Source organism: Rattus rattus, chromosome 5 (assembly GCF_011064425.1).
Source record: "Rattus rattus isolate New Zealand chromosome 5, Rrattus_CSIRO_v1, whole genome shotgun sequence".
Taxonomy (NCBI): domain Eukaryota; kingdom Metazoa; phylum Chordata; class Mammalia; order Rodentia; family Muridae; genus Rattus; species Rattus rattus.
This window is the reverse complement of record NC_046158.1, coordinates 106,846,147-106,872,631: the sequence shown is the minus strand read 5'-3', so window position 1 is coordinate 106,872,631 and position 26,485 is coordinate 106,846,147. Positions and strand designations below refer to the sequence as shown.

The 26,485-nt window shown below is 45.3% G+C and overlaps 1 protein-coding gene across 1 annotated transcript in view; it reads right to left on the bottom strand.

The window, feature by feature from the left end:
• Acoxl (acyl-CoA oxidase like) overlaps positions 1–26,485 on the bottom strand; it is a 297,983-nt gene that overhangs the window by 43,833 nt on the left and 227,665 nt on the right. Inside the window, exon 17 of the mRNA XM_032902341.1 lies at positions 10,714–10,801. Coding sequence (XP_032758232.1) covers positions 10,714–10,801 — 88 coding nt within the window. The remainder of the gene's footprint in view (positions 1–10,713; positions 10,802–26,485) is intronic.

Below are 26,485 nucleotides of genomic sequence, written 5' to 3'. Positions count from 1 at the left end.
TCCGTCCGTCTGTCTATATCTTCTGAGATACCTTCATCAGTTACTTGGATTGATCTAAAAATCATATCCCTGTCAAGTATTCAATACCCACTCTGTTAAGCCTGTTCAGAGGTTTTAAATGTCAACAGAGGAAGGTAAAATACTGGTAATAAAAACTTCACTTTAAGGGGTGGAACTCGTCAGTTAAAAGTCCTCGCTGCTACTGTAGACAACCCAAGTTCAGCTCCCAGCATCCATACCTGATGATTCACACCCAGCTGTAACACCAGCTCCAGAGATCTGACACCTGAGTTCTCTCCAGACACCTGCACGCACGAGGTACACACTGACCCAGAAACACGCCCACACACACAAACTGAAAAATAAAAACTCAAGTGTTCTTAAGACCTCGCTCTGAACTACCTTGTGGTCACTTTAACACCCCGTGCCACTTTAAGCAGATATTAAACCGAGTTAAACTATCAAGTCTGACAACGCATGCTTCCTTTTTCCCCTTCGGTTCTCAGGTTTCTGAGCAAAAGTCATCATTTCGACAGTCAACAGGGCCTTGTGTTTTCTCTGCAAACAAACCCCTGTAAGTCATCAGCAGGGAGAGAGGTAAATTCACAGAGAGAAGGCTCAGCACTATTTTTCCTCTTGGCATTTGGGGATCTACAATAAGTTAAAAATGAAGTTTTTATCTCTGGTGATTTATCAAGCTCGAGATCTCACCAAAGATAAACAGATGCTCCACAGAAAGAATACATCATCTTAATGTTTAATTTTGACACTTGGGGTATCTGAAAAGCACATGTCTCCAACAGCTCTCCTCTAAAAACATAATAGTTTCCATGATTTACACATTTAATATTTGTTTTAAGACACCCTGAACTGAGAATATGTCAGGAGGGGCCTCTGAAGACAATGGTCAGACTCGAAACACACAGATTATTTATAGACCAGAACTCGAGGGCTGAAAGAAAATCTGGTTGTCAACAGACAGTTGCTTTTGCAATTTTTTTTCTGTGTAGTTCATTTTGGTTTTTGTGTGGGTGGCTCATGTGAACTCAAAGGTTATTTGCTAAATGTTTTGGAGACTAGAATATGCTGCCCTTTAAAACTCATGTTTAAGTGTGTGTTCCTTGCAAATATTTCTAAATTTACAGTGCCCTATGGGGTGGTACTTTTTTAAATCTAACATCGTATCCAGAATTGCCATGGTAAGACAAGAGTTTGTGCAACATCTATTTTTATTGATGGTGTAGAAGGTCTTAATCTTTTTTTAAAAAAGACTTTGAATGTATGAATTTGAGTGTAGGAATTTGTACATGAGCGTATGTATGTCTGTGTGTGCCTATGCGCATGCATACATGAGTGTGTATATACATGTTGCAGCCAGACTTTGATGTCAGGTGTCTGGTCCTGTGACTGATCTCCTTTTGTCCCTACACTTGGAGATCACTGCTTGGGCTAGCCTAGTGACCAAGGAGCTCCAGGAATTCTGCCTGGCTTCCGAAGGTCTTATTCTTAATCTGACGCCAATGAAAACAAGCCCATCTACTCTGTTTTATACTCTCTCCATCCACATAGGTACTAAGGGGAACCTTATTTTGAGATGACTCTCTGTCCCCTCCCTTTGTCCTTCTCCCCCTCCACTACATGTTTACTTACATTCAGCTCAGAAGGCTGGCACAGATCTTGGCAGTTTACTATACAAGGTATAATTTTTAAATCACATGGTGAGGAACAAAGGGGTAGACGCTTATTTTCAAACCAGGGAGGGCAAATTCCTGTTGCCTTTTTAGTGATTTTGAGCAGCCAGCTTACCATGTGACCCAGATGTGCCACTCTTGGGCGTGTGTACGAAGGATGCCACAGATACCTGCTCAGCCTTATACATTGCTGCTCTGTTCACATTAGTTAGGAGATGGAAAGAACCTAACAGCCTTAACCAGGTGAGCGGTAAATGAAAATGCACAGACTCTAGAGTACTACTCAGCAGTAAAGAGAATTGAAATCATTAACCCTGGCGAGTACATGGATGGAACTAGAAAAGAACACATTGACTGAGGTAACCCAGATCCAGACAGACAAACATCACATGTATTCTCTCATCTGGAGCTCCTAGGTCCTAATCTTCAGATGTGCATGCACAGCCTGGAGTAACGGCAAAATTCAAGAAAATAAGGTACCATTGACATGGTGGGGACTGGGGGAGCAATAGAGAGGGGAAAAGAATACACGTGATCTGATCAGGAAAATGGAAAAGGGGAGGTTAATTGGGGAAGAGGAAGGTAACTATAGAAGAAGGAAGGTAGAAGCTGTCTGACAAAGGTCAAAAGGAATCATATTAACTATCTACCTAAAAGTAACTGAAAATCCTGAGTCGTATAAATATACATATATAGTTCAAATGAAAAATTTCCATCTGGGCTGACAAATGTTCTCTCCAAGAGCCAAAGACCATCTAACAGAAACTCTCACGTCAGGCATGAAAAGCCCTCTTCTGAGCTGCTGGTTATGGTTGTCCATGAGAGAGTCAAAACATTATAGACTATTGCTATTGTCCTTGGTTGTCCCCCAGAGGTAGGAGGTAAATCTATAAACACTAGGCATTTCAGACACAGGGCCCAGATGTCCCTGAGTTGGAACTGACCTGATTCTCTTCCCTGAGGATGGGTTTTCATGGGACCAGAAGACACCATGAAAGCTTCCAAAGGAGGGGAACAACCAACAACCCCATCCAGCTTTAACATTTATGAGACATAACTATAGTCAGTCCAATGTGTTAACTCCAGGGCACAGTAGTGACACACATGCCTCGCCAATAACCAACAGCTCTCCAGATGGACGTATGACCCACTCAACAAGAGGAAAATCATATCTGATATGGGAAGCCAGCTGGTTACCCAGGGCTAGCAAAGTCATAGATCTTGGAAGAGACCTAAAACCACCACTTTCCTAAACCAACATAATCTCTAATTACATCCTAAATATTTGTCTTTGTACCCACAGATAAGTGTAGTCTCCACCCTCATCAAGGAAATTCCTCTTGGCAATGGAGATCATTACAGAAAACCACAACCAATCAAAATGCAGAGTTCTTTCTACAGATTCAATGCAATCCCTATCAAAATTCCAACTCAATTCTTCACAGAGTTAGAAAAGGCAATTTGCAAATTCATTTGGAATAATAAAAAACTCAGGATAGAAAAAACGTTTCTCAACAATAAAAGACCCCCTGGGGGAATCATCATCCCTGACTACAGATTACAGAGCAATCTTGACACAAACTGTATGGTATTGGTACAAAGACAGGCAGGTAGATCAATGGAATAGAATTGAAGACCCGGAAATGAACCTATTCACCTAGGGTCACTTGAACACAGAACACCAAAGGAGCTAAAACCATCCAGTGGGAAAAAAGACAGCGTTTTCAACAAATGGTGCTCATTCAACTGGAGGTCAGCATGTAGAAGAATGAAAATTGATCCATTCTTATCTCCTTGTACAAAGCTCAAGTCCAAGTGGATCAAGGACCTCCACATAAAACCAGATACTCTGAAACTAATAGAAGAGAAAATGGAGAGGAGTCTCCAACACATGGGCACAAGGGAAAATGGCCTGAACAGAACACCAATGGCTTATGCTCCAAGAGCAACAATTGACAAATGGGACCTCATAAAATTGCCAAGTTTTGTAAGGCAAAAGACACTGTTAATAGGATAAAATGGCAACCAACAGATTGGGAAAAGATCTTTACCTTCATCTGACAGAGGGCTAATATCCAATATATACAAAGAACTCAAGAAGTTAGACTCCAGAGAACCAAATAACTCTATTTAAAAATGGGGTACAGAGCTAAACAAAGAAGTCTCAACTGAGGAATATTGAACGTCTGAGAAGCACCTAAAGAAATGTTCAACATCCTTAATCATCAGGGAAATACAAAACAAAACAACCCTGAGATCCCACCAATCAGAATGGCTAAGATCATAAACTCGGATGACAGCAGATGCTGGCAAGGATGTGGAGAAAGAGGAACACTCCTCCATTTTTTGGTGGGATTGCAAGCTGGTCCAATCACTGTGGAAATCAGTCTGGTTCCTCAGAAAACTGGACACAGTACTACCTGAGGACCCAGCATATACCCAAAACATGCTCCAACATATAACAAAGACACATGTTCCACTATGTACATATAAGTCTTATTTATAATAGCCAGAAGCTGGAAAGAACCCAGATGTCCTTCAACAGAGGAATAGATACAGAAAATGTGGTACACCTTCACAATGGAGTACTACTTGGCTACTAAAAACAATGACTTCTTGAAATTCTTAGGCAAATAGATGGAATTAGAAAATATTATCCTGAGTAAGGTGACAAAAGAACACACGTAGTATGTACTCACTGGTAAGTGAATATTAGCCCAAAAGCTCAGAATACTTAAGATACAATTCACAGACCACATGAAGCTCAAAAAGAAGGAAGATCAAAGCATGGATACTTCAGTCCTTTTTAGAAAGGGGAAAATACTCAATGAAGGAAATATGGAGACAAAGTATGGCGCAGGGACTGAAGGAAAGGCCATTCAGAGCCTGGCGTGCATGGGGATCCATCTCATTACAGACATCAAACCCAGACACTATTGCAGATGTCAAGAAGTATTTGCTAACAGGACCCTGATATAGCTGTCTCCTGAGAGGCTTTGCCAGACCCTGACAAATACAGAAGGGTTGATCGTAACCTACCATTAAACTGAGAATGGGGTCCCCAATGGAAGAGTTAGAGAAAGGACTGAAGGAGCTGAAGGGGTTTGCAACCCATAGGAAGAATAACAACCAACCAGACCCACCCCCCCCCCCAGAGCTCTCAGGGACTAAACCACCAACCAAAGAGTATACATGGAGGGACCCATGGCTCTAGCTGCATATGTAGCTGAGGATGGCCTTGTTGGGCATCAATGGGAAGACAGGCCCTTGGTCCTGGGAAGGTTTGATGCCCCAGTTTAGGGGAATGCCAGGGTGGGGTTGCAGGAGTGGGTTTGTGGGTCGGGGAGTACCCTCATAGAAGCAGGGGGGAAGGCGGATGGGATAGGATGTTTTCAGAGGGTAAACTGGGAAAATGGATAACATTTGAAATGTAAATAAATAAAATATCCAATAAAAAAAGAGCAACTGTTGACAAGACAGTATAGATTAAAAAAAAAGTGTATTTGTGTGTGTGTGTGTATCTGTGTGTGTCTGTGTGTGTGTCTGTGTCTGTGTGTCCATGTATATCTGAGTGCCATATGTATGGAGATGACTTTGGAGGTTCAAAGAGGGCACGAGATCCCCTGGGACTGGAGTTGTAGGTAGCCATAAGCTGCCCATGTGGGTGGTGGGGGCTGAATCCAGGCATTCTGGATGGCAAGCCATCTCACCAGTCCTTAATCACGTTCTTTTTGAAGAGCATAAAGTACTTCATGCTCCCATTTAAAATGGATTTCATGTAAGGGGCTTGCCCTGGGCCTTCACCTTCAGAGTGTTCCTGTTGAACATGTGTAGTGAGAACATGGGTTCTTGTTCTTTTCTACCATATCACTACCTTCCGGGTTTTTCTGATTTCATCTGGGAGAGGCCCAGAGGCCCAGGACTTCTTGGGCCCTCACAGAGCATGTGTAACTATTCCCCCAAGAAGCCACAGTGTATTCTGTAGAGTGTGGACCCGGTACAATGAGCACCTTTCGCTCACAGCATATATTCATGGGTCTGAAGTTGAGCGTCTGACTGGGAGAGAGAGAACAAAGCTGGTCCATCCCTTCCCTTCCTGGCATCTCCAAAAGCCCAGCTCTGCAAAGACCGGTCAGCCAATTACATCTGCCCATTCAGTATCCTAGATCCCTGGCCAGTCCCATCATTCATGTGTACGATGGGACAGACACAGAGAAGATAGGACCAGGTACAGTGGCACAGAGGACTCCTTCCTTCTAGCCACTTGCATCTCGTTGGTGTGATGACAAGTATCCATTGTCAACTAGACAAAATCTAGTATACTCCGAGAGATGGGCCCCTGGGAATCTCCCTGAAGAATTATCTTAATCATGGCAACTAAGGTGGGGGAACCTCCCGCTGTGGCTAGGATGCTGTACAGAGACCAGGAGGCAGTGCTGAGTAGCAGCCTGTGTTCACTCCCTCTGCTTGACTGTGGATGTGATGTAACCAGCTGCTTCAAGCTCCTACTGCCTTGACCTCAACACTGTGCTCTCGGACTGTGAGGGAGAAGCAAACTTTCTCCATTAAGTTGTTTTTGTGAAAGAAACTAAGACATATGGATCTGCACGGGCCACTGTGGTAAAATTTGTGTTACAGGTTGATGGGGGACAGTGTCGAAAGAAGAAACAGATCATGGCAGCTGGCACAGGGCCTCTGACAGGACCCCTCTGACAGCACCCCTCCACCCTTCAATCTCCAGCAGGAACAACACAACACTGCAAAACCCATTATTCACACACTAAGATGAGTTTACTTGAAACTTCTGGTTCTATCAAAGGACAACCTTGTCCTTTAGGTTTAAGGGCTGAGAGTGGCATTGGGGGTGACACGTCGGTAGTCGTAATGGGTGACAAGTTCCTAGATGCACACAGGATTGTGTTGAAGAGGCGGCATTCGGTGCTTCCCTATTGTTAAAAGGCAGTCAAGGAGGTGCTACTTTTTATAGGAAATGAATTCAAGTGTAAGCTAAGCAAGACAAATGTAATTTGTCCAAAGACTAACCCCATTCACAACTGGGAAGAAAGTGCTAACCCCACGAAGAATATTGGAATCAACACTAATGGGCAAAACACGACACACTGTTTTAAATAATGCATGTGTTCATGTTTTTATTAACAAAGAAAGCCTTGTTTCAAAACACACACGTCCTTGAAAGGAATCTGAAATTAATTCTCGGTAGGCAGAACCCCTCGGCATTCTGTGTTCTAATTATAATTACAACTTGCCCTCAACACGGACATTCAAAATTATCAGGCAATTTATTAAGAGGCAGAAGAGGGGCTTCCTGCTTACATGAGGCTCCCCAGCTTTGAGAAACGTCACCGACGGTTCTGCACGGAGCTGGGAAGTGTAGATGATGCCATTTCTTTAATGAGGCTTACTTTCCTTTTTTTTTGCCTGAAATGGGCACACCCTTAGGGGTTCAGATACCATGAGGTTCAGAGCTGCTCTTTCCAGGGCAAGATAAATACGTGCATCACAGAAAAATATCAATTTATCACTGTAATGGTTACATCCCGCTCCAGAAGCCACTGGAGACTGCTTAACATTTTTATCTCAAGCCTAGTTTTCCCCAGTCTTCAGGTGACAAACTGATACTGATGCCAGTAGGCGTTTCATCCCCATTTGTTCCTAATAAAACTGGCTCGATTCGGAGTTCATTTCCATCTGGGGAGATGTTAAGGCTTGAGTTTTAGCAGACTGATTTCCCCTCTCTCCTGTGTGCTCTTCCTTCAAAAGTGTTGCAGACAACATCTGTGCAGGTCAGCAAAGACTGTTGGGCTCTTAGCAATTTTCCTTTCCCCTGGAGACCTCTGCTGGAGGGTGGCAGGATGTGAAGGTAGGGACACCGGCTCCATCTACCTGACTGCCCTAGGCTATGTGTTCTTTCCTACCCTGAGGGCCTGATACAGGTCTGTCTGTCCAGACTTTTGCATTGCATGCCTTGCTCTTTTGTATGTGGTGTAGGCCCATGAGTGTGTGAGCAGGTGCACACTAGTGCACGCAGAGGAGGATGTTAGATCTCCTACTTCCCTCCCTTACGACAGGGTCTCGTTGGACCTGGAGAAAGGCTAGCAGTCTGCAAGCCCCAGGGATCCCGTCGTTGTCCACCAAATGCTGGGGTTGTGGAGACACGCAGCCACACCTGGCTGTATAGATCTTCACATGTGTACAGTAAGCATTCTTACCCACAGGAGACATAACCATAGCCCCTAAGTCTTAGCACCACTGAGTTTTCTATTACAAACTATTCCTGAGTTCCCTAAACACTGTCATCGGATTAATTTTCTTCTTTATATATCCAAGAACTTTGTATTTGGTCTTAAACATGAGGGTAATTTTCTGAAAACAATCACTCTTTTTTTTTTTTAATTAGCCAACTGATAGTTCAAAATGGGGTGGATTTCTTTTGTGCTGAGGAGACAGCAAACCTTTGATGTTTCTTCCTGGCATGGAGACCTCAAACACTCACACTTGTTTAACTTCCTCTTAAGGGACAAGATATACTTCAGTTGCAGAAGCTAAGAGGGTTTTTTTTTGTTTGTTTGTTTGTCTGTCTGTTTGTTTGTTTCTTTGTTTAGGATACTGATTAACTGTTTTTCTTTGCATTCTGTAGAATGTAGAATGAGTCAGACAGTAAGACAGGGACTTGAGAGACTCCTCTGGATTCATCTTTGCATAGACTCGCAGTCTCTGTAAGTGAATCTCAGAGAGTATGGGTGTCTCTCTTGTAGTCACAGAGCTGGTGGAAGGAGAGCCAGGGCGTAAAACCAGACAACCAAGCTCTCAGGCAAGTGACCTCAGACCTCACGTCCAACTTAACTATACTCGTGATGTGCAGAGCCATGGGAAGACTCAGTCCTGCTTCTGAGGTGAACCATACAAGCCCCAGTCGAAAAGCTAACAGCTCTTCAGAGATGTTTGAGAAGTGGGAGTCAAAGACTTCCTTCACCCAAGAGTTAGGTTTGGGATGGATAGTACCTGTGGTCAGTACACAGGGGACCCAGAAGGAAGATCCCCTGCACCTGGGTCTTAATACCTCCCAGAATGAGGCCAATGAATGTCACACGAATTCACAATGAATGTGTGGATAGAGATCTGAGACCTTCCTGCCTTCAACTAGGGTGCACGGATTGGGGTGCTCTGTGTTCAATGTGTTTCAACCTAATCAACAAATACGGAGCACAAACAAACAAAACCTCCACTAGAAGAAGGTGATTTACACAAATTTCTTAAGCAAATGAGGCTGGAACCACTGTGGTGCAGGGACATAGGTAGCCTGTGACCTACAGGATCACTGGCAGCTGACAGTAGGTCCTCAGATGGGCAGCCAGTCCTGAAAGCATGAGTTATGCAGATGGCATGACCTGCCATACCCCCTCGGTCACCACTCAATTCCAAGTGATGTTCTGCCCACGGGAGGGATGACTTGCAGATGATCTGCAGGTGCGTTCTGACTTGATGAATAAACTGGCATTCTGGTTTATACCAGTCGTTTCTCAGTTCAGTTACTATGATCAGTTTCCTCACAGCAAATTCATTTCCAGGCATACAGACAAAATTTCTGGATCTCCAAATAAGGGAACCCCATGTAAATCTTTCCCCCATTCCCTTTCCTGTCTGTCTTTTTCTTGCTCCTTCTCCTTGTCCCAAGGAGCAGAAGATAAGAATTCAGTCAGAGTCAAGGCTGCTGATACGATGCTGGTTCCTGTGGGGTCGGGTCACTATGTGTGAGGGCCTCTTGTGGGCCTTCCTGCTTCCTTTCTCCATGAAGAACCTGTGTTCCCAGTACATCCTCATTCCAGCCTGTGCTCTGAATTATGATGCTTGCTCTAGCACACAAAGTTCCCATGGCTGAACCTTAGAGAGAGGGAAGTAGCCAGGCTGCATCTGAACCGAAAGCATTTCCTCTGGCTCAGCTCTGAGAGATGCTGGGTGTCCCTGAAGCTATACTGTTCTTGGGAGTATGGTGGGAAGGCTGAGTTCACTTAAATATGCTAACTCCTGGGCTGTTGGCCATAATGCCTGCCCTGACTTTTAGCAGATCTACTGAAGAAGTCTCTCCTTTGAGATGATAAGCCCGGGAGCCATGTCCCTGCAGTTGTGTGGGGGGCTTAACCTGGCTCTGCTCCACATGACCTCAGGGGCCCCGTGTGATGGAAGAAGCCCCACACAGCCAGTAGGCTTTGTGAGAGCCTGGTCTTTCTCTTTTAATACCTTTTACTCGAACAGTGAAATCATGTTGTGAATAAAATGATTCTCAATATTAAATAATTTCAATTAGAAGAACCCAAATCCTTAATGTTTCATTTTCTTGTGCTATTTTTGTGTCCTTAGGGCAAAATGATTATTTTTAGTCTCAGCATTATTTACATAATGGACTATAGGGGACTGGCCTCCGACCTATAGGACAGTTAACACTTATTTTAGCTTCTACCTACAACCAGCCAATAATGTTGCGCCCATCAAACAATCCAAGCATCTTCAGACATGGTCAAACATTCCCTTGAGGGAAAACCATCTTTATTTGAGAATCATGGACTCATGGGTTGACACAGTTACCTAATTTAAGGACTGGATTCAATCAGCCATTTTAGTGCTTGGAACTCTTTAGCCAGTGGCCTTTGTGTCAGTCTCATATTTTGTCTTGTTTTGTTTTAGTATTTATAGTTCCCCCGTTTATTTATTCAGGGATTCCAGATGTTGTTGGACAAAGGGCCTGGGAAGACGATGTGTACAAACCAGCTCCTGCCTGGTACGTGGGTCCTGGTGGGCTTTCTGACTGTTTTCTAGCTAGTTTTCCTGCTAAGTGGGGAGTTGAGTTACAACAGGCTTCAAGCCTCTTGGAGCTCTTGGGGCCCAAAATCCAGCAGTGAGGCTCAGACTGGTGGCAAGATTTCCCTTCTACAGACTTAGTTCCCCTGTGGCATTCAGGGCCCTGAGCCACTCAACCATGAACATTCAGCAAGAGCCAACCCACCTCTGTGAACGTGTGCCAGAGACAACGAGACGACATGGTGCATACAGGAGTTCCAGGCCCTGAAGAAGTCCCCCTTCTCGGTCACCACCTGCCAAATGGAAGGGAAAATATCCACGAATAATATTAGAGAAAAATGAACTTGGATTTTCTCTTTGTCTTTTGTTTTCCTGTTTTTGGACTGTGCGTAGTGGGGGGATTGAAACTTCCTCTTCATGCATTCAGACAAGCACTCTTCCATGGACTGATTGGCATCACCCAACACTACCCTGTTCTTTATGACTTGAAACAGAGCCTCACTAAGTTATCTGCGGTGGCTTATACTAGTGATCTTCCTGCCCCAGCCTCCCAAGGATTTAGGATTACTAGGCCTTACCAACAGACCCAGTAAATATCCAAACTGTCAGGACAACACGAAGCTTGGGCAGTGTGAAAAGTCACCAAGAGAATGACCTGTAAAAGCAACTGGTGCACGGAAGAGTGTCCTGGATGTTGTCTAGGAAGTCTAGTCCCTGTGCGTGCGTGTGTGTGTGTGTGTGTGTGTGTGTGTGTGTGTGTGTGCGCGCACATGTGTGTGCCCGTGCACATGTGTGTGTGTGGTGTGCATGTGCGTGTGTGAAATCCTTGCACATCAGGCATGGTGTCTAAGTCATTCCTGATACTTAAGAGGTAACACGTGTTCAAGGAGTAATTTCGGGTGGGTCCTGTAATCTCAGTTGTTCAAGAGGCTGAGGTTAGAAGGCCTGCAAGTTCACAGTTAACCTCAGCACCTTGTCTCCCCCTAAAAGGGAGGGAGGGAGGGAGGGAGGGAGGGAGGAAGAAAAGAAAGAACACAGGTAGTATGACCTGGTAGTGGAACATTTGCCTAGTGTGTGTTGAGGGTCAATCCTTAGTACACAAAACAAAAGTAAGGAAGAAATGATTTGATTGATCTGGGCACATGCATAAACACAGTGAGACTGTTTGCATGGAACTAGTCACTTCCTGGAGATTTTTTAAAAATAACATTTTAATTAATTCCTCGAGAATTTCATACAATGCATTGAACGTTTCATGCTCAATTCCCTTCTCCCCAACTCCTCCCTGGCCCACCCCACTTTCCTCTCTATCCAACTTTATGTCTTTAAAAAAATTATCAAGTCAAACTTGAGTTGCTCAATTCCCTTGGGTGTAGGATCAACCCCTGGAATGTCACCAGCCTACCAGGGGTCACCCCCTTAAAGAAGACTTTCCCTCTTCCAGGAACCATTAACAATAGCCGTAGCCCCCAGGCTGGGGGTGGGATTTCATGCCCCACCACCGTCCATGCTGCCATCTTGCCTGGCTTGAGCATGCACTGGTCTCATGCAAGCTCTCACAACTGTGAATTTCTAAGTGTGTTGAGGACAGAAAATACTGTTGGCTTGCAGTCACCCACCATGGCCACCTCTTACCATTTCTTGTCCCCTCTTTGGCCATAATCTCAAAGATTTGGTGACCAAGATGTCCCATCAGAAGCTGTCAATTCTTTTTATATATAATATTTTTGTGAAATTTTAAGAATTTTCCTTCATGTTTTGACCTCCTAGTCCACATCCTGGCCCCTCCCAGACTGACTGACACTTCCCCACCCCCAACTTCATGCCCCCTCTTTTAAATAACCGGCTAAGTCCAACTTGGGTGTGGGGACATTCACTATAGTGTGGTAAACTTACCAGGAGCCATCCCCAATAAAAGAAACTGACTTCCCCTCTCCCCCCCCTCAAAGCCACTAGCTGATTATAGGTCCTAAGTCAGGCATGGGGCTCATGAGCCCCTCTCTCCTCCAGGTTGCAGTGCTGCATGACTTGATCATGCTCAGGTTTGATGCAGGCCACCATGGCTGCTGTGGGTTCATGCAGAGGTCCTGCCACAAAGATACTGTTTCGTTCCAGTCCTCCCTCATTTCTGTCCGCCACCTTTAACCGCAGTTCCTGAAACTGTGTAAGGATGGGGGCGGGGATACAGATGTTCCACTGTGACTGAGCATTCCACAGATGTTTATTCTCTGCACTATGACCACTTGTGAGTTTCTGTGTTAAATACCAGCCACTGCATGAAGACACTTCTCTATGAGGTGTGATAGGTGCACTAATACACTTGTGAGTTTCTGTGTTAAATACCAGCCACTGCATGAAGACACTTCTCTATGAGGTGTGATAGGTGCACTAATACACTTGTGAGTTTCTGTGTTAAATACCAGCCACTGCATGAAGACACTTCTCTATGAGGTGTGATAGGTGCACTAATACAGAGGTATAGAGATACAAACTTAGTGGATACAAACTGTGTCCATTTATCACATAGGTCTACACGTGGTGCCTGAAGGCCAAACTGACTGTTTAGATGGAATACTCCCCTGTCCCTCCTTGCGTCCACTGTCATCGGGTGCATCTTTTTGCCTTCAGTGGCTCCCTGCGGGTCTGTAACATCTCACAAGTTGGTATCTGGTGGTCTCTGTGTCTGATCCACATGAGGAGTTAACAGGAGCCCCCTGGCTGTCTGTGCACATCACTGGCGCTACCACAGGACATTGTTCAACTGAGACCTTGTGGGTCAGATGTTGATGGCACATCTTATCTCACCAGGGTGGAAAGTTAAATTTGGCAATCTGGCACTTCTGACCTTTTCTTTGTGCCTCCTTCTCTTTCTTTGTTTCAAAAACCAAAAAACAAAACAAAACAAAACCCTTGATATTAAACTTTGAGTGATTCTGTATGTATATTCTCAAGGAACTAACTCTCAAATAGAAAGTTACACTTGAGGTCTCCACTTCCCACTTACATCACCCCCAAGCCAACAGGCCTCTCGGTTGGAAAGTAACCAGCTTCTGCAGGGCCTGGAGCTCTCACTGTGTCAGATGCCTTCTCCAGTCCTGCTTTGTGTGCTAGTGGAAAAAACAGCTCTGCAGAAAGCCTCTGCCATGTATAATTCAATATGAGGACCCGGGGCAGTGGGCATGGTCAGGAGAGCCATGCATGTCAGGGGAGCCTCCAACTCCACATCTAACAGGGCATCTTATGGTGGTCCAGGGCGAGGACAGACATTGTCAGTGTTGAATCAGTATACCCTGGTACCGGTGTCACTGTTCCAATGGAGAAGGCAAGGCAGAGGCCTGAGGCTAGTGGCTCTCTTAAGCACACTGTGGGATACTCACGGGAGTTCCTGGAAGTTCGCAAACAAAGTCTGGCAACACTGGTCATTATCTTACAGACTAATGCCAGGGCTAGGCTCTCCCGAAGATCACAGGAAGGCAGAAGGAAAGGACAAACCGCTGTGCAGATAGATGCTCTGGATAGAACCCAGGACACCATTTAAAAGCAGTATGACATGGGGTGTTAGTTTTTCACTGGCCAGATCCACAGAAAACACGGACAGGGAACAGGCTGGAAAAGACTCTGGGGCCCTCTTTGCCTCTTCAAAGACCACAAGAAAGAGAGAAAGGGCAATTCAACAGAGCACGGGTCCCCTCAGTCTCCTAGGGGGATCCTTAGACCTTCTCCCTAATATGCTGGCCACAGACAGGAGCATGCCTCTGCCCACAGTCCTAACACCCCGTCTCCAGTGCAGGGGATTTTGTAGACTTATTTACCGAATAAGCAACGTTGCAAAACAAAGGAAATCAACCCTCCCACCTAAAATACCTTGTGGGAGGTTAGAAGCAAGAAGACTTTTTAAGTGACGGTTGTTCTTTATCTTGGGCAGCAAACAGCAACTGCAAACCTGTGCGTGTTTAAACGAGGCACATCCAAACGGAGTCCTTAAAGTGCACCCAGCACCAGGCACTGCTTTCTAAGCATTTAATTTTATTGGCTCACTTCGTTAATCTCCAGGAGCCTTCAGGGTAGGTAATTACTGATATTTTTATTTCATGAGTATAAGATGGGGACCCAGACAGTGGAGTTGGAACTTGGCAGAGAGTTCAAAGCTCATGTTCCTACCAGGGGACTACACTGGCTCCCAGTGGACCTAGTGTGGGGAACTGTGTGAAGGCCGCCCTTCCCACTTGTACTGCTTGCATTTCTACAGGTGACCAGGTGCCTGCAAACAGCAGCTGTCCTGCAAGTGTCCAGTGAAAGGACACACTCAGAGCACAATCAAGATACAGAGTGGAGGGCTTGGAGAAATGCCTTCTGTGTAAATGATCAGACCGATTTCCCTTTGTTTCTAGAGACTGACCTCAAATGGATGTGAGCAGCATAGCCAGTTAGAAACATTCCTTACAGATGACCATCAATAAAAACATCCTCTGCTAGCAAACCTATTCAATAGTAAAAGAATAAATGCCTTTTCCCTCTGGAGAGGAAGACAAACCTTTCTGCCTCTCCCACTCTCCTTCACATAGTGATGGAGGAGCTAGCCAGGGCAATAAGACAAGAAAAAAAATGAAAGCAGTAAACAAAAGTATTAAAAATATTAAAAATACATGATTAGACATCTACAAAGAAAATGCAAAGGAATATATAGTAAAGATTTCAGACCTTTAAGTCAATTAAGTAAAGTCATAAAGTATAAGATTAATGTTTAAAAAACCAACTCTGTGTTTATGTTCCAGCAGTGACCGATTAGAAATATGAAATAAAATCCCATTTTAGGACTGGAGAGACAGTTCAGAGATTAAGAGGACAGGACTTACTACTCTTTCAGGGGATCCAAATTTGGATCTCAGTACCCATTGTAGGAAGCTCAGAACCGCCTGTGTCTCCAGATCTAGGAGATCTAATGCCCTCTTTTGGCTTCCACAGGAAATGCATGAGTGCACTGTACACTTACACAGACACACACATACATAAATAAAAAGTAAAATGCTTTTGAAATATTATGGTAACTTTAGAAACATGAAATATTTACAAAATATGTGTAAATGTATACATGAAAATAAAAAAATATGGCATATAGAAAAATTTTAATTAATTAATTAATAAATAATTATTTACACTCCAAATGATGCCTTCCCTCCTGGTCCTCTCATAGAGTTCCTTCCCTCATCCTCCTCCTCTTTACCTCTGAGAGGGCAGCCCCTCCCAGGTATCTCCTCACCCTGGTTCTTTGAGTCTCTTCAATATTAGGCCCATCCTCTCTCACTGAGGCCAGACAAGGCAGCCCTCTGGTACATATGGCCTGGGACCTTGGGCCAGCCTCTGTATGCTCTTTGGTTGTGGCTCAGTCTCTGGGAGGTCCCAGGGGTGCAGGTTAGTTGACATTGTTGGTATTCCTATGGGGTTGCCATATCCTTGGCATACAGAAATTTACAAAGACCCCTAAATGAAAGGAGATACTACTGTGTTCCCAGATGTGAAACCTTTATATTGCTACAGTGTCACTTATCATCCTGATGTGCAGAGTCAACACATGCCCATCAAAACTCCAGCCAGCTTTCGGGTTTGGTAGGAACTTGTGAGAGAATGGCAGAGGACCAGAACAGTCAAAGGTGATTTTGTGAAAAGAAAACCTTGAAAGAGTCACGTGATCTGATTTAAATATCTGATAAAGTTACAGTTTACCCAGGGGTATGTAACTGGGATAAGGATAGAAATATAGAGGGATGAACAATCAGGGAGCCCAGAAATACAGCCACACATCTACAGTCATTAAGGTAATTGAAGATGGGAAAGTAACATTCTGAATGAATATTATCAGGATAAATGCACAAACACAAGTAAACCCAAACAAAACTGGGGCCGTGCTGCACACTTTGGGCAAAAGTGATTTATTGACCTAAATGTTAGAGCTATACTTACAGGAATTTAGGAACCACAGGAGTAAAAATCTTAGCCACACTGGGTTAGACAGAAAGTTCATGAGCTATGATATGGAAAGCTTTATTTTAATAAATCCTTTACTCATACAGCACATTTATATATATATATATATATATATATGCAGTATTATAGACAAGTGGAAAGGAATAACATATAAAAATACACCATGAAAGGGAAACCCGTTTAAACACATGGGCAAAACCTTTGAGCAGACACTTCGCCCATCTGTATCTGAAATGGAAAATAAACACACAGAGAGGGTTTGAGAAATGCAAATCAAGACCACAGCGGGAAGCCATTTCACACCCACCATGGCGACAGTGAGTAAGACTGGTGATCAGAGCGTTAGCAAGGATGGTCAGCTGCCAGAGGCCACATTGCTGGTAGGGATACAAGGTGCTGTGGCCACTTTGGAAACAGTCTGGTAGTTCCTTTAAAAAAAAATTCAGCATGTATCCACCAGAGAAGCCAGTCATATCCCACTCTGAAGTATTTGCACAGAGGGATTGAAACAGTTGTCTATGTAGAGTTGTAAGAAAATGTCTCATTCATAATCACCAAACAGCTCTCACTCTAGCAATCGGTTACTGGGCAAATACATTGTATGGATCCTATAAAGAAAGTCTACTCTGTAGCGAAAAGGAACATCCACGTATACACAGCCACAGCTGCACCACCTCAGAAGCACTTTGTAAAGTAACAGAAGCCAGAAACAAAAGGCTTGCTATTCAGTTTACAATAAATTATGCAAAATGAAGATGAAAGAAATGGCTCGTTGAGTCTATAGCCAAGAAAAGTGCAGAGCTGTGCGGAGCTATGTTTGGAAGGGGAGATTGACAGGTGACAACGTGGCTTGAAGGGACCTTCTGGAGTGATGGGTGTATTCTGTTTAGCTTTGATGAGAGCTATTTGACCACATGCATTTGTTCAAACTCAGTGATCAAATCCCCGAGGGTAGTTAAGTTTAAAAATTACACACTCTATAAATGCTGTATGTGTGTATATGCATACTTGAATACAGAAGATGATTTTCTACAAAATTCTTCTGTCACTAGGGTTACGTGTGCAGCCTCCAGGGCCAGAGAGAACAGACAATTGTCTACAGGGTACTCTGTGGAAGTCACCACTTTGCTGAAAAGACCCCACCCAGGCTAGCACATGACTTTATTTTCCTGTTCTTTCCACACCTCCAAGCCGGCGACCACACAGCTGTGAGAACTGCTTCCTGGCTTCTGGAGTCGCTCTATGAAATGACCACAGTCTCGGGTGCCTGAGACAACAGACGTGGATGTTCTCATGACTCTAGACATTGGGTCTGAAAGCAAGGTGTCAGCAGGCCCCACTCTATCCTGAGATGCTGTCTTGCCTTCCTCAGCCTCAGATGGTGGCCCTCTGGTCTACCACTGTGTAGCTCTAATCTTGGAGGCCATTGCCACTGCTTCCCTCCCTGCATCTGCCTCTGTGTATCTCCCCTCTTCTTGTAAGGACACCAGACATCCTGGAGTAAGTCCATGTACCCCACGATGGTTTCCTTGCTTATAACTTGGTTAAAGCTACACAGGCCCTTTTTCCAATTAAATTGGCATTCACAGATCACGAAGATTGGGTTTTGAACATACCCTTCTGTTGGGAATAGTTTAACTCTCAGTGTGGGAGCAGAGAGGAAGGGCAGCAAGAACCTGCCCAAGCTTTGGCCACAGAGCCACGGCAGGGCCCTGGTTGCCTGCCTTTGTTCTCCGGTTCTGAGCGAATGTAAGCACATTTAGGTAAGCCTCTGCGGGCCAGCATTGTGACTGACACTTTCCCTCTTCTGGGTACTTAAGGGGCACCTGGATCCCTTCCGGACCTGACCAGTGCAATGTGGGCCAGCACATTTCACTCCAGCACTGTGCCTGCGCCACGGGAACATGGACTGAAGGTGTGGATAGTCATGGTTTCTCCTTGCCAAGGTCACCTGACCCAAACACCTCCCTTTTACAATCTCGGCCCTGAACTTTCCCTCAGTATCTTCAAAGCCATGGGCTACTCTCTGCCTCTTTTTGTTGTTCCCTGGAAACCCATTTTAAGGCTCCTACAGTGACTTCCCACGAGGGTGCAATAAATGCCTGGCCCAGGTCTTCTCCTAGCCCTGATGCTCTGTGCCCACCATGTCTTCAGCCAGGCAGATGAGCTCATCGGTCCTCTTGTCAATTCCTCCTGATTTGTTCCTGGCTGGGTCCTGGTGAGGCTCAGTGCTTGCTCACTGTCCACTGGCCTCTCTCTGCGTGAAGCAGCTAGCTTCTTGGTCTCACAGCTAATGATTCTCAGCTTACAAAACTGAGGCAGCAAAACTCTATTCTGAGAACATAAGCCAATGCAATAAATCCTCTCATTTAATCATATATATATATATATATATATATATATATATATATATATATATATATATATCCCCTGGTTCTGCTCCTTTGGAGAATCCTATTAGTTTTTGGGGGGAGGGCAGCCATTTCTGGAAGGAACATTTCCTCCCCTTTCAATGTGTGGGTTTCTATGGCTCAAACTCAGATCTTCACACTAGGTAGCAAGTACCCTTATCCATTAAGCTGTCACACTGGCCATGGGGAAGCCCTGTTACACAAACTAGATGCCCCAGAGTAGATGCTCCTGGCTCCAGAATGTGGCCTCCTGGTAGACACCAGAGCAGGTTTTCATCTCAGGGCACTCTGCTCTGTCACCCTGCTCTTTCTTTCCCCTGCTCAGATCAATGCCTGCCCCTGGCTCTGCACCAGCTTCTACTGCACCAGAATCCTCCTTCTCTATAATGTGGTAACCTTGCCGGGGGAGGGTCCTGAGGTGCAGAGTTGGAACTCCCAGCACATGTTCCAGACAGAGTAAATGTCACAATGGTAGGAAAATATACTAAGCACATTACACGGGCCAAGCACAGGCAGAATGAGATTATCATATGTAAGAAAATACTCTGATTTTACAGAGGAGGATTAGAAGAACCCAGAAACTGTCTCTAAGTCACATCCTGGAACACAGGAGTATCTGGTTTTAAGGAGTATGACTGAGCACCTTGTTCTTGGTCTGAGATGTGGCTTAGACCCACATCCTTACTCACACAAAACTCTTCTACACTGGCCACAGCAGCAAAGGTGCCATCTTGCCAACACACACACACACACACACACACACACATGCACGCATGCACACCCAGATCTGTGTCCAGTTCTATGACACATACTTCCCTGTCTTCTCTAGTTAGGGTCTCATGTGTCTAAGGTCAACCTCAAGCTTGCTATGCAACACGAGATGGCCTTGAGTTTCTGATCCCCTTCCACCTCCGGAGTACTGGGATTATTTACACGCGTGGGGCACCACACTTGGTCTGTGCAGCTCTGGGGAACGGCTCAGCAACTTGTAAATGCTAGGGTAAGCACTCTACCTAATAAGCTTCCCATTCCCCACCTTTGTCTGAGGCTAAGGTTCTGTTCTTCAATTGGTTCTTGATCGACCAATAAAAATGCCAGGGGCTAATTGTTGGGAGAAGGAAAGAGGCAGGACTCCCGAGACCTCACAGGCACGCTAAGAGACGCAGGAAGAGGAAAGGAGATTTCACTATGCTTTGGAGGGAGAAAATGTGACCAGCCATATGAGATCTCGGGCAGAGCAGCCACTTCCCTAGGCAAGAGATTAGAAATGCAACTAAACCGAGGGCAGATTAAAAGGTGCTGAGCTAAGAGTATTGAGAAGGACATGTTAGCCACAGGAGAATTGAAGCGCCTAGCAATGGAGCCAATAAGGCAGGTTGAAAATAAATTAGTTCGTGCGTGCGTGCGTGCGTCTCATTCATGGATCCGAGGGAACTTGGTCAGGGCTGGTAGCAGGGTCCACCCGGAGCTTAAAGTGGGGTAGCAAAAACTAAACGCTACATTACCCAGATATTTCAGCACACAATCCTCTCTACCAGAATGTCTTCTTTCTCTGATCATCCCTCCTCCTGGCTTTAAGAATCCCGCCTCCTCCGGGAAGCTCCCCAGTATCTTCTCTCATTGTTTTGGTGTTTTATTCCACCCTCCCACCAAGCTGGCACAGCCTTCCTGGGACATCCTTGATGCTGGAGCGTGGGTACAGCTCTGGCTGGTCACATGACCTCAGCACCTACCACAAAGTTGAGGATCTGGCCAGGGCAGATGGAAGACACCCAAAGAGGGAAGCAGAGAAATAGAGTGGGTTCAGCAGAGGGGGCCAGCCTCTCCCACCATGGCAGCCCAAACTCTCCCACAATCAAAATGAACACGTCCCGAAGAGAAGGTGGAGTGCCGCATCCCCAATGGAGACATCACCACTTCCATCCACCCCTGGAGTCCAAGCAGTGGGAACACGTATGTCTTAGATGTGATCAGCTTCAAAAGTGCTTACCCATGGAGATTTAACTGAAGTTGTCAGAACATGAAATCAATACAGTCTTGGCAAAGGGCTTCTACAATTGAATATATTACTTCCTAATTTCCCCTGCTTTCATGTCCAATGAAGAGTCTGCTTTTCATTACCTAGCCCATAGAAAATGATTATGGGCGATACATTCTCCTTGGTCATTTAGAGCATTTTTTTTTTGAAAGCTCAATTCCTGAAATGGATCTTGATAATCTCCTGTAACAGATTTGTAAATAAATGCTTGCTGCCTGGCCCTTCTCCTAACAGCATCCTCGTTTGCAGAGTTTCCCCTTTGCTGCTGTATCAGGGAAAGAAGTGGAAGAATACAATTACAGGGTCTGAATACATTGTACAGGCACCAGTGTGTGTGGCTGGAGTCCAGTCAACCAGACTGTGTTTCAACAGCCTGCACTTCCCATCCCGCTGAAGACCGTGCCACGGGACCCGATTGCCTTTAGTGACCTCTCCTAGCCCACAGAAGGCAGAAAATGCACATTTACGATTATGTACATGTATTGTGCCTTGAGATCTTTCTCCTGAACGTGCAGCAGCTTGCTGGAGAAGGGCCTGGGTGACGGGTAGAGGAATGAGCGGATGAGCAAGAGGTGAGGACGGTGTGCAGAAAACGAGGGTCAGAGATGAATTCAGAGAAGAGGCTTCTGAACAGAATCATTGACCCGGCTGTGTTTTCCCACCGTGATTTGGGACTTCTGAAGGGTCTTTCTTTCTTTGGTGATATCATTCTGGAAACAGGATGTAAGCTGGAGCCCCCACAGCACCTTTGTGTCTCCATCAAATGACCCAAAGCTCCATCAACCACAGTTTGGTTTCCCTGCTGTTGTCTCAGCTGAGGCTCACTCGTCTGAGCTGCTGGTGACTGTGGCCATTACACAGGTCACCCTTGCAGCGCTGATGAGAGGAGGATCTTCACAGGACACCTGTGTCACAGTTATCTCGTGAAAGGAAGGTAGAAGATCCTCAGTGCCATGCGCAGGATGCCCAAGTCCACCAGCCAGCCCTGTCACCTCCCTTACTGGTCTCTTTAGCTCAGGACATAGAAATCTGTCTGGTTTGGTTCTCTGACCTCCTTTAGAGCCCTAAACTTTCACATTTTTTAGTATGTATGAGTCCTATAAACAACATTTTCTTTCAAGCAAGAACATAATTAAAAATAAAAATACCTATAACCCCTTTTTGTCCAGCCTTCTTTACTTAAATATACATCCTAAGTTTCAACTGAGCATTTATGTATCTTCCACTGAACTAAGGACCACCTTACTTTCTTTTTCTTTTCCTGTTGCCCAGGTTAGTCTCAGACTCCCTAAGTAGTCAAGGATGACCTACTACCTTTACCGCTCAGGTACTAGGATTACAAATGTACACTGGTCTCATAGGATGTTGGGGATTGACCGCAGGGTCTCAGGCATGTTAGGCAAGCAGTTTACCTACTAACCCCACCCCCAACACACACATAGGAAGCAGCGCTAAAGGCTTGAGATGCTGGTAGGCAGATGGAGGAGAACAGCGGAATCCAAGCAGGTCCACAAGAGCTACCATAAAGGATTCTAAGTCAGCAAGGGGCTGTCAGCCTCTAGAATGGAAGGCTGAATCTGGAGTAGCACTGTCTTCCAAGTTAGCAGGTCGGATGTGTGCCCTCACGTGGACACAGTCTGCTTCTGTTCTCTGAACTTAGACTGTGTACCAATGCCACATGTCACCCCGTGTTTGGCCTCAAATGCTTTGTCCTCACTGACACCAGCTGCTTCAATCTGCCTGGTGGAATCAGAAGTTTCCCTGCCTGACTGTGGTTTAACTGACATCCCTGCAGGCAGGAGGGTTGTTGCCCCACTGAGCTGGCATTAAACCAGTGAGGGCACGTGCAAGGATTATTTTATTGGTTCAATTCATCTAGCCCAGGCTCACAGTGGAAGGAGCATCACTGAGGACTGTGACCTCAACTGACCACAGGGATCTGTCTACTGCCTTTGGAGAGGGTACCCAGAAGCGGAGTGACAGGGGCATTCTCGCATGAGCCAGTTTATCTGTCCCTGTGCCAACCCTGGTCTGGGAGCTCTCCAAGGAACTATAGGTCTATCAGGACTCGTTCATCCTCACCAGATCACCAAAGCCCTGTTTCCTGAGGCCTGGCCTCAAAGCAAGGTCCCAGCAGAATGTCTAAGCTCTTTGGGTTTACCTGTCTGCGGTCGCAGCTGGCCCTCCACCGCTCATCTCTCGCAGTCTGCCCTGTCACCAGTCTGACTGCAGATTCTATGCTGCGGCGTGGCCTGGGGATCCATTACTATTTTTCCGAGTAATATTGGAAAGTGTCTAAGACAGAGCCCAGCACAGGCTAGACCCTAGTGAATCCTCATTGACGCCATTAGTCATTGATTCTTTTTCTCACATGGGGAGACAAGGCTATCTGCTGGACAATGTTTCTAACTTATATAGAAAATGACTTTTCCCATATATCCTAGCCCTGGGATGCCCTGTTTGAGGGGAGACCTTTAGTACTGTCATTGAGATATACATACACAGTTAGATGTAAAATGGCATGCAACTCAACATGCATGAATATGTGTTGCTGCTTCAACATCAGTATCTTCCTTAATTGCCCTCCATTTTTTTTTGAAACAGGCTCTTTTGCTGAACCTGGAGCTCCCCACGTTGGAAAGACTAGCTGTCCAGAAAGGCCCAAAGATACTCATTTCTGCCTCTCCAGCACTATGATTACAGGTATGTGATACGTTAGATGCTGGGATTTGAACTTGGGTCCTCATGGCTGCATGGCAGGCACTTTAATGACTGAGTCATTTCACCAAAAACAAAACAAAACAAAACAAAAAAACAACACTCATCAGTGATTTTTTTCATATGTGCACATACCCCTAGGAACCATGCCAATCGTCAAGAGACAGCGTTCCCCCACTGACCTCTGACCTTCTCCAAGCGGCTCTCCATCTCCAATCGCGACTACTGTACTACCCCACCCTTAGCTAGTGTTCCTCCTCGACTGTTGCATACATGGGGTATCTGGTATGAACTCTTTCACATCACTAGGCCCGTCTGTAGAACTCACACATGCTGTGTCACATGATTCACTATGTGAAATCAACCACAGTTTACGTGTCTAGTTTCATATCTATAAACATTCGGTTTCCAGTTTCCAACTTGGGGTTATAAATAGAGCTGCTAGGAACACTCCTGTTTCTGAGCCGTGTAGTGTCATTTCTTGGCCATATCTCTAGGGACAGAACTTCCTGGATCATAGAATAAGTGTACATTCAACATTCCAAGACTCCCTAGGCTTGCGCGCGTGTGTGTGTGTGTGTGTGTGTGTGTGTGTGCGTGTGTGTGTGTGTGTGTGTGTGTGTGTGGTGTGTGTGTCTGTGTGTGTGTGTCTGTGTGTGTGTGTGTGTGTGTGTGTCTGTGTGTGTGTGTCATGTGTGTGTGTGTCTGTGTGTGTGTGTGTGTCTGTGTGTGTGTCTGTGTGTGTGTCTGTGTGTGTGTGTGTGTGTGTGTGTGTGTGTGTGTGTGTGTGTGGTTAGACCCAGGGCCTTGTGCATGGTAGTGAATGAACGCTCTGCCACCACACTGTGTCCTCAGCTTCTGGGTTTCCATTTAGAACGTCTTGGTTCTGAGACCCAGGGCTGCCCTGCGTTACCACCGGCCCGAGTGCCATCAAGCACTTCGGTTGATATGCGTCAGTGGGTGGGTGTTGGTTCTTCTTTGTGGTTTTGATTTCTAGCTCTCTATGACTAATGAGATTAGGCAAGGTTTCACGTGCTCATTAGCTCCTCTTTTATCTTCTTTTATGAGGTGTCTTTTCAAGTCTTTTGTGAAAACTTTTCTTAGATCATATCTTTTTCATTATTTCATCGAGAGGGTTCTTCACACATTCCGGATAAAAGCTTTTGCCTGACACAGACACTACGAGTAACTTCCCCCAGGTTTAGTGTTTGCCTCTGTCCTGATGGGTGTCTTCCAGACAATTTATCAATAGCTAATGTAAACGATTGGTGCTTTCTGTGTTTTCCTAAGAAGTCTGTGGTTACCGCGGCTTCCAGCAGACATCGGTGATGCTTTCCTGTTTTCTCTGGAGATTCTACAGTTCCCCTGATTATGCTCAGGCCTATGATGGTCTTCAATGAGCATTTGTGTATGGAGTAGGAAACAGACCACAACTTGTTTCTTCTCCTTTCAGAATCTACTTTACCTCGCTATTTAAAATAAAAAGTCCTCTTCCTCACTTAATTCATTTCATGTCAGAATATGAGTGGACAAATATGTGTGGCTAAGTGGGCTTGGCCGTGCTCTGGTGGTCTGCCTAACTTCCTGCCTGAACTAGGGCGATCTCAGCACACGCTTTGAAATCAGTTGGCACCAGCCCTCAGCGACTTCCACTTTCTTCAAAGTTCTGCGAGCTGTTTTACATCATTCTCGTTCCCGTTTAAACTGTCAAGCGGGTTTACAAACGTTCTTTCCAAGGTTTTGACTGAAACGGAGCTGGCTCTGGAGGTGGGGGAAGACGTCTCACGGCAACATTAAATCTCATACACTAACATGATAGGTGCCTCGCCATGACTTAAAAATGTCTTGACTTCTCTGTGGGTATTTTGTAATGTTCTGTGCACTGTTTTTTTATGCTTTGGAATTTTTACTGTTGAATATATGTATAAGACACTCATGTTTGTGAGTATATTACAAACTGACTTTTATTTTCCAGTTGCCTACTAAGAGGATTACAAACGAGCTTTGTTTCACATTGATTTTACCTTTTGATCCTGTAGGCTCTGTTTTTCATGTTTCCTAATTTGTTGACTATTGGTGTGTGTGTGTGTGTGTGTGTGTGTGTGTGGTGTGGTGTGTGTGTGTGTGTGTGTGCTCTGTGTGTGTGGTGTGTGTGTTTATGTGTGTGTTGTGTGTGTTGTGTGTGTGGTGTGTGTGTGTTTGGTGGTGTGTGTGTTTTGTGTGGTGTGTGTGTGGTTGTGTGGTGAGTGGTGTGTGTGTGTGGTGTGTGTGTTATGTGTGTGTGTGTGGTGTGTGTGTGTGTGTGTGTGTGTGTGTGTGTGTTTATGTGTGTGTGTGGTGTATGTGTTGGTGTGTGTGTGTGTGTGTGTATGTATGTGTGTGTGGTGTGTGTATGTGTGGTGTGTGTGTGTGTGTGTGTGTGTGTGTGTGTGTGTGTGTGTGTGTGTGTGTGTGTGTGTGTGTGTGTGTGTGTGTGTGTGTGTGTGTTGTGTGTGTGTGTGTGTGTGTGGTGTGTGTGTGTGTGTGTGTGTGTGTGTGTGTGTGTGTGTGTGTGTGTGTGTGTGTGTGTGCGTTACCGTGTCAGCTGATGATGGAGGATGTACCACAGCATGCATATAGTGGTCCAAGAACAGCTTTGTGAAATTGGTTCTGGGGATTGGACTCAGGCCTCCAGGTTTGTGTGGCTTCTTTACCCACTCAGCCACATATTAAATCTAAAACAGAGTGTGCTTTAGTGGTGTGTTGTCTGTGACCTCTCCTTTCTCTTCCTTCTACTTCCTGGCTACTGAGGGTGAGCACCACACCCTTTACCACAGAGTTCTGAC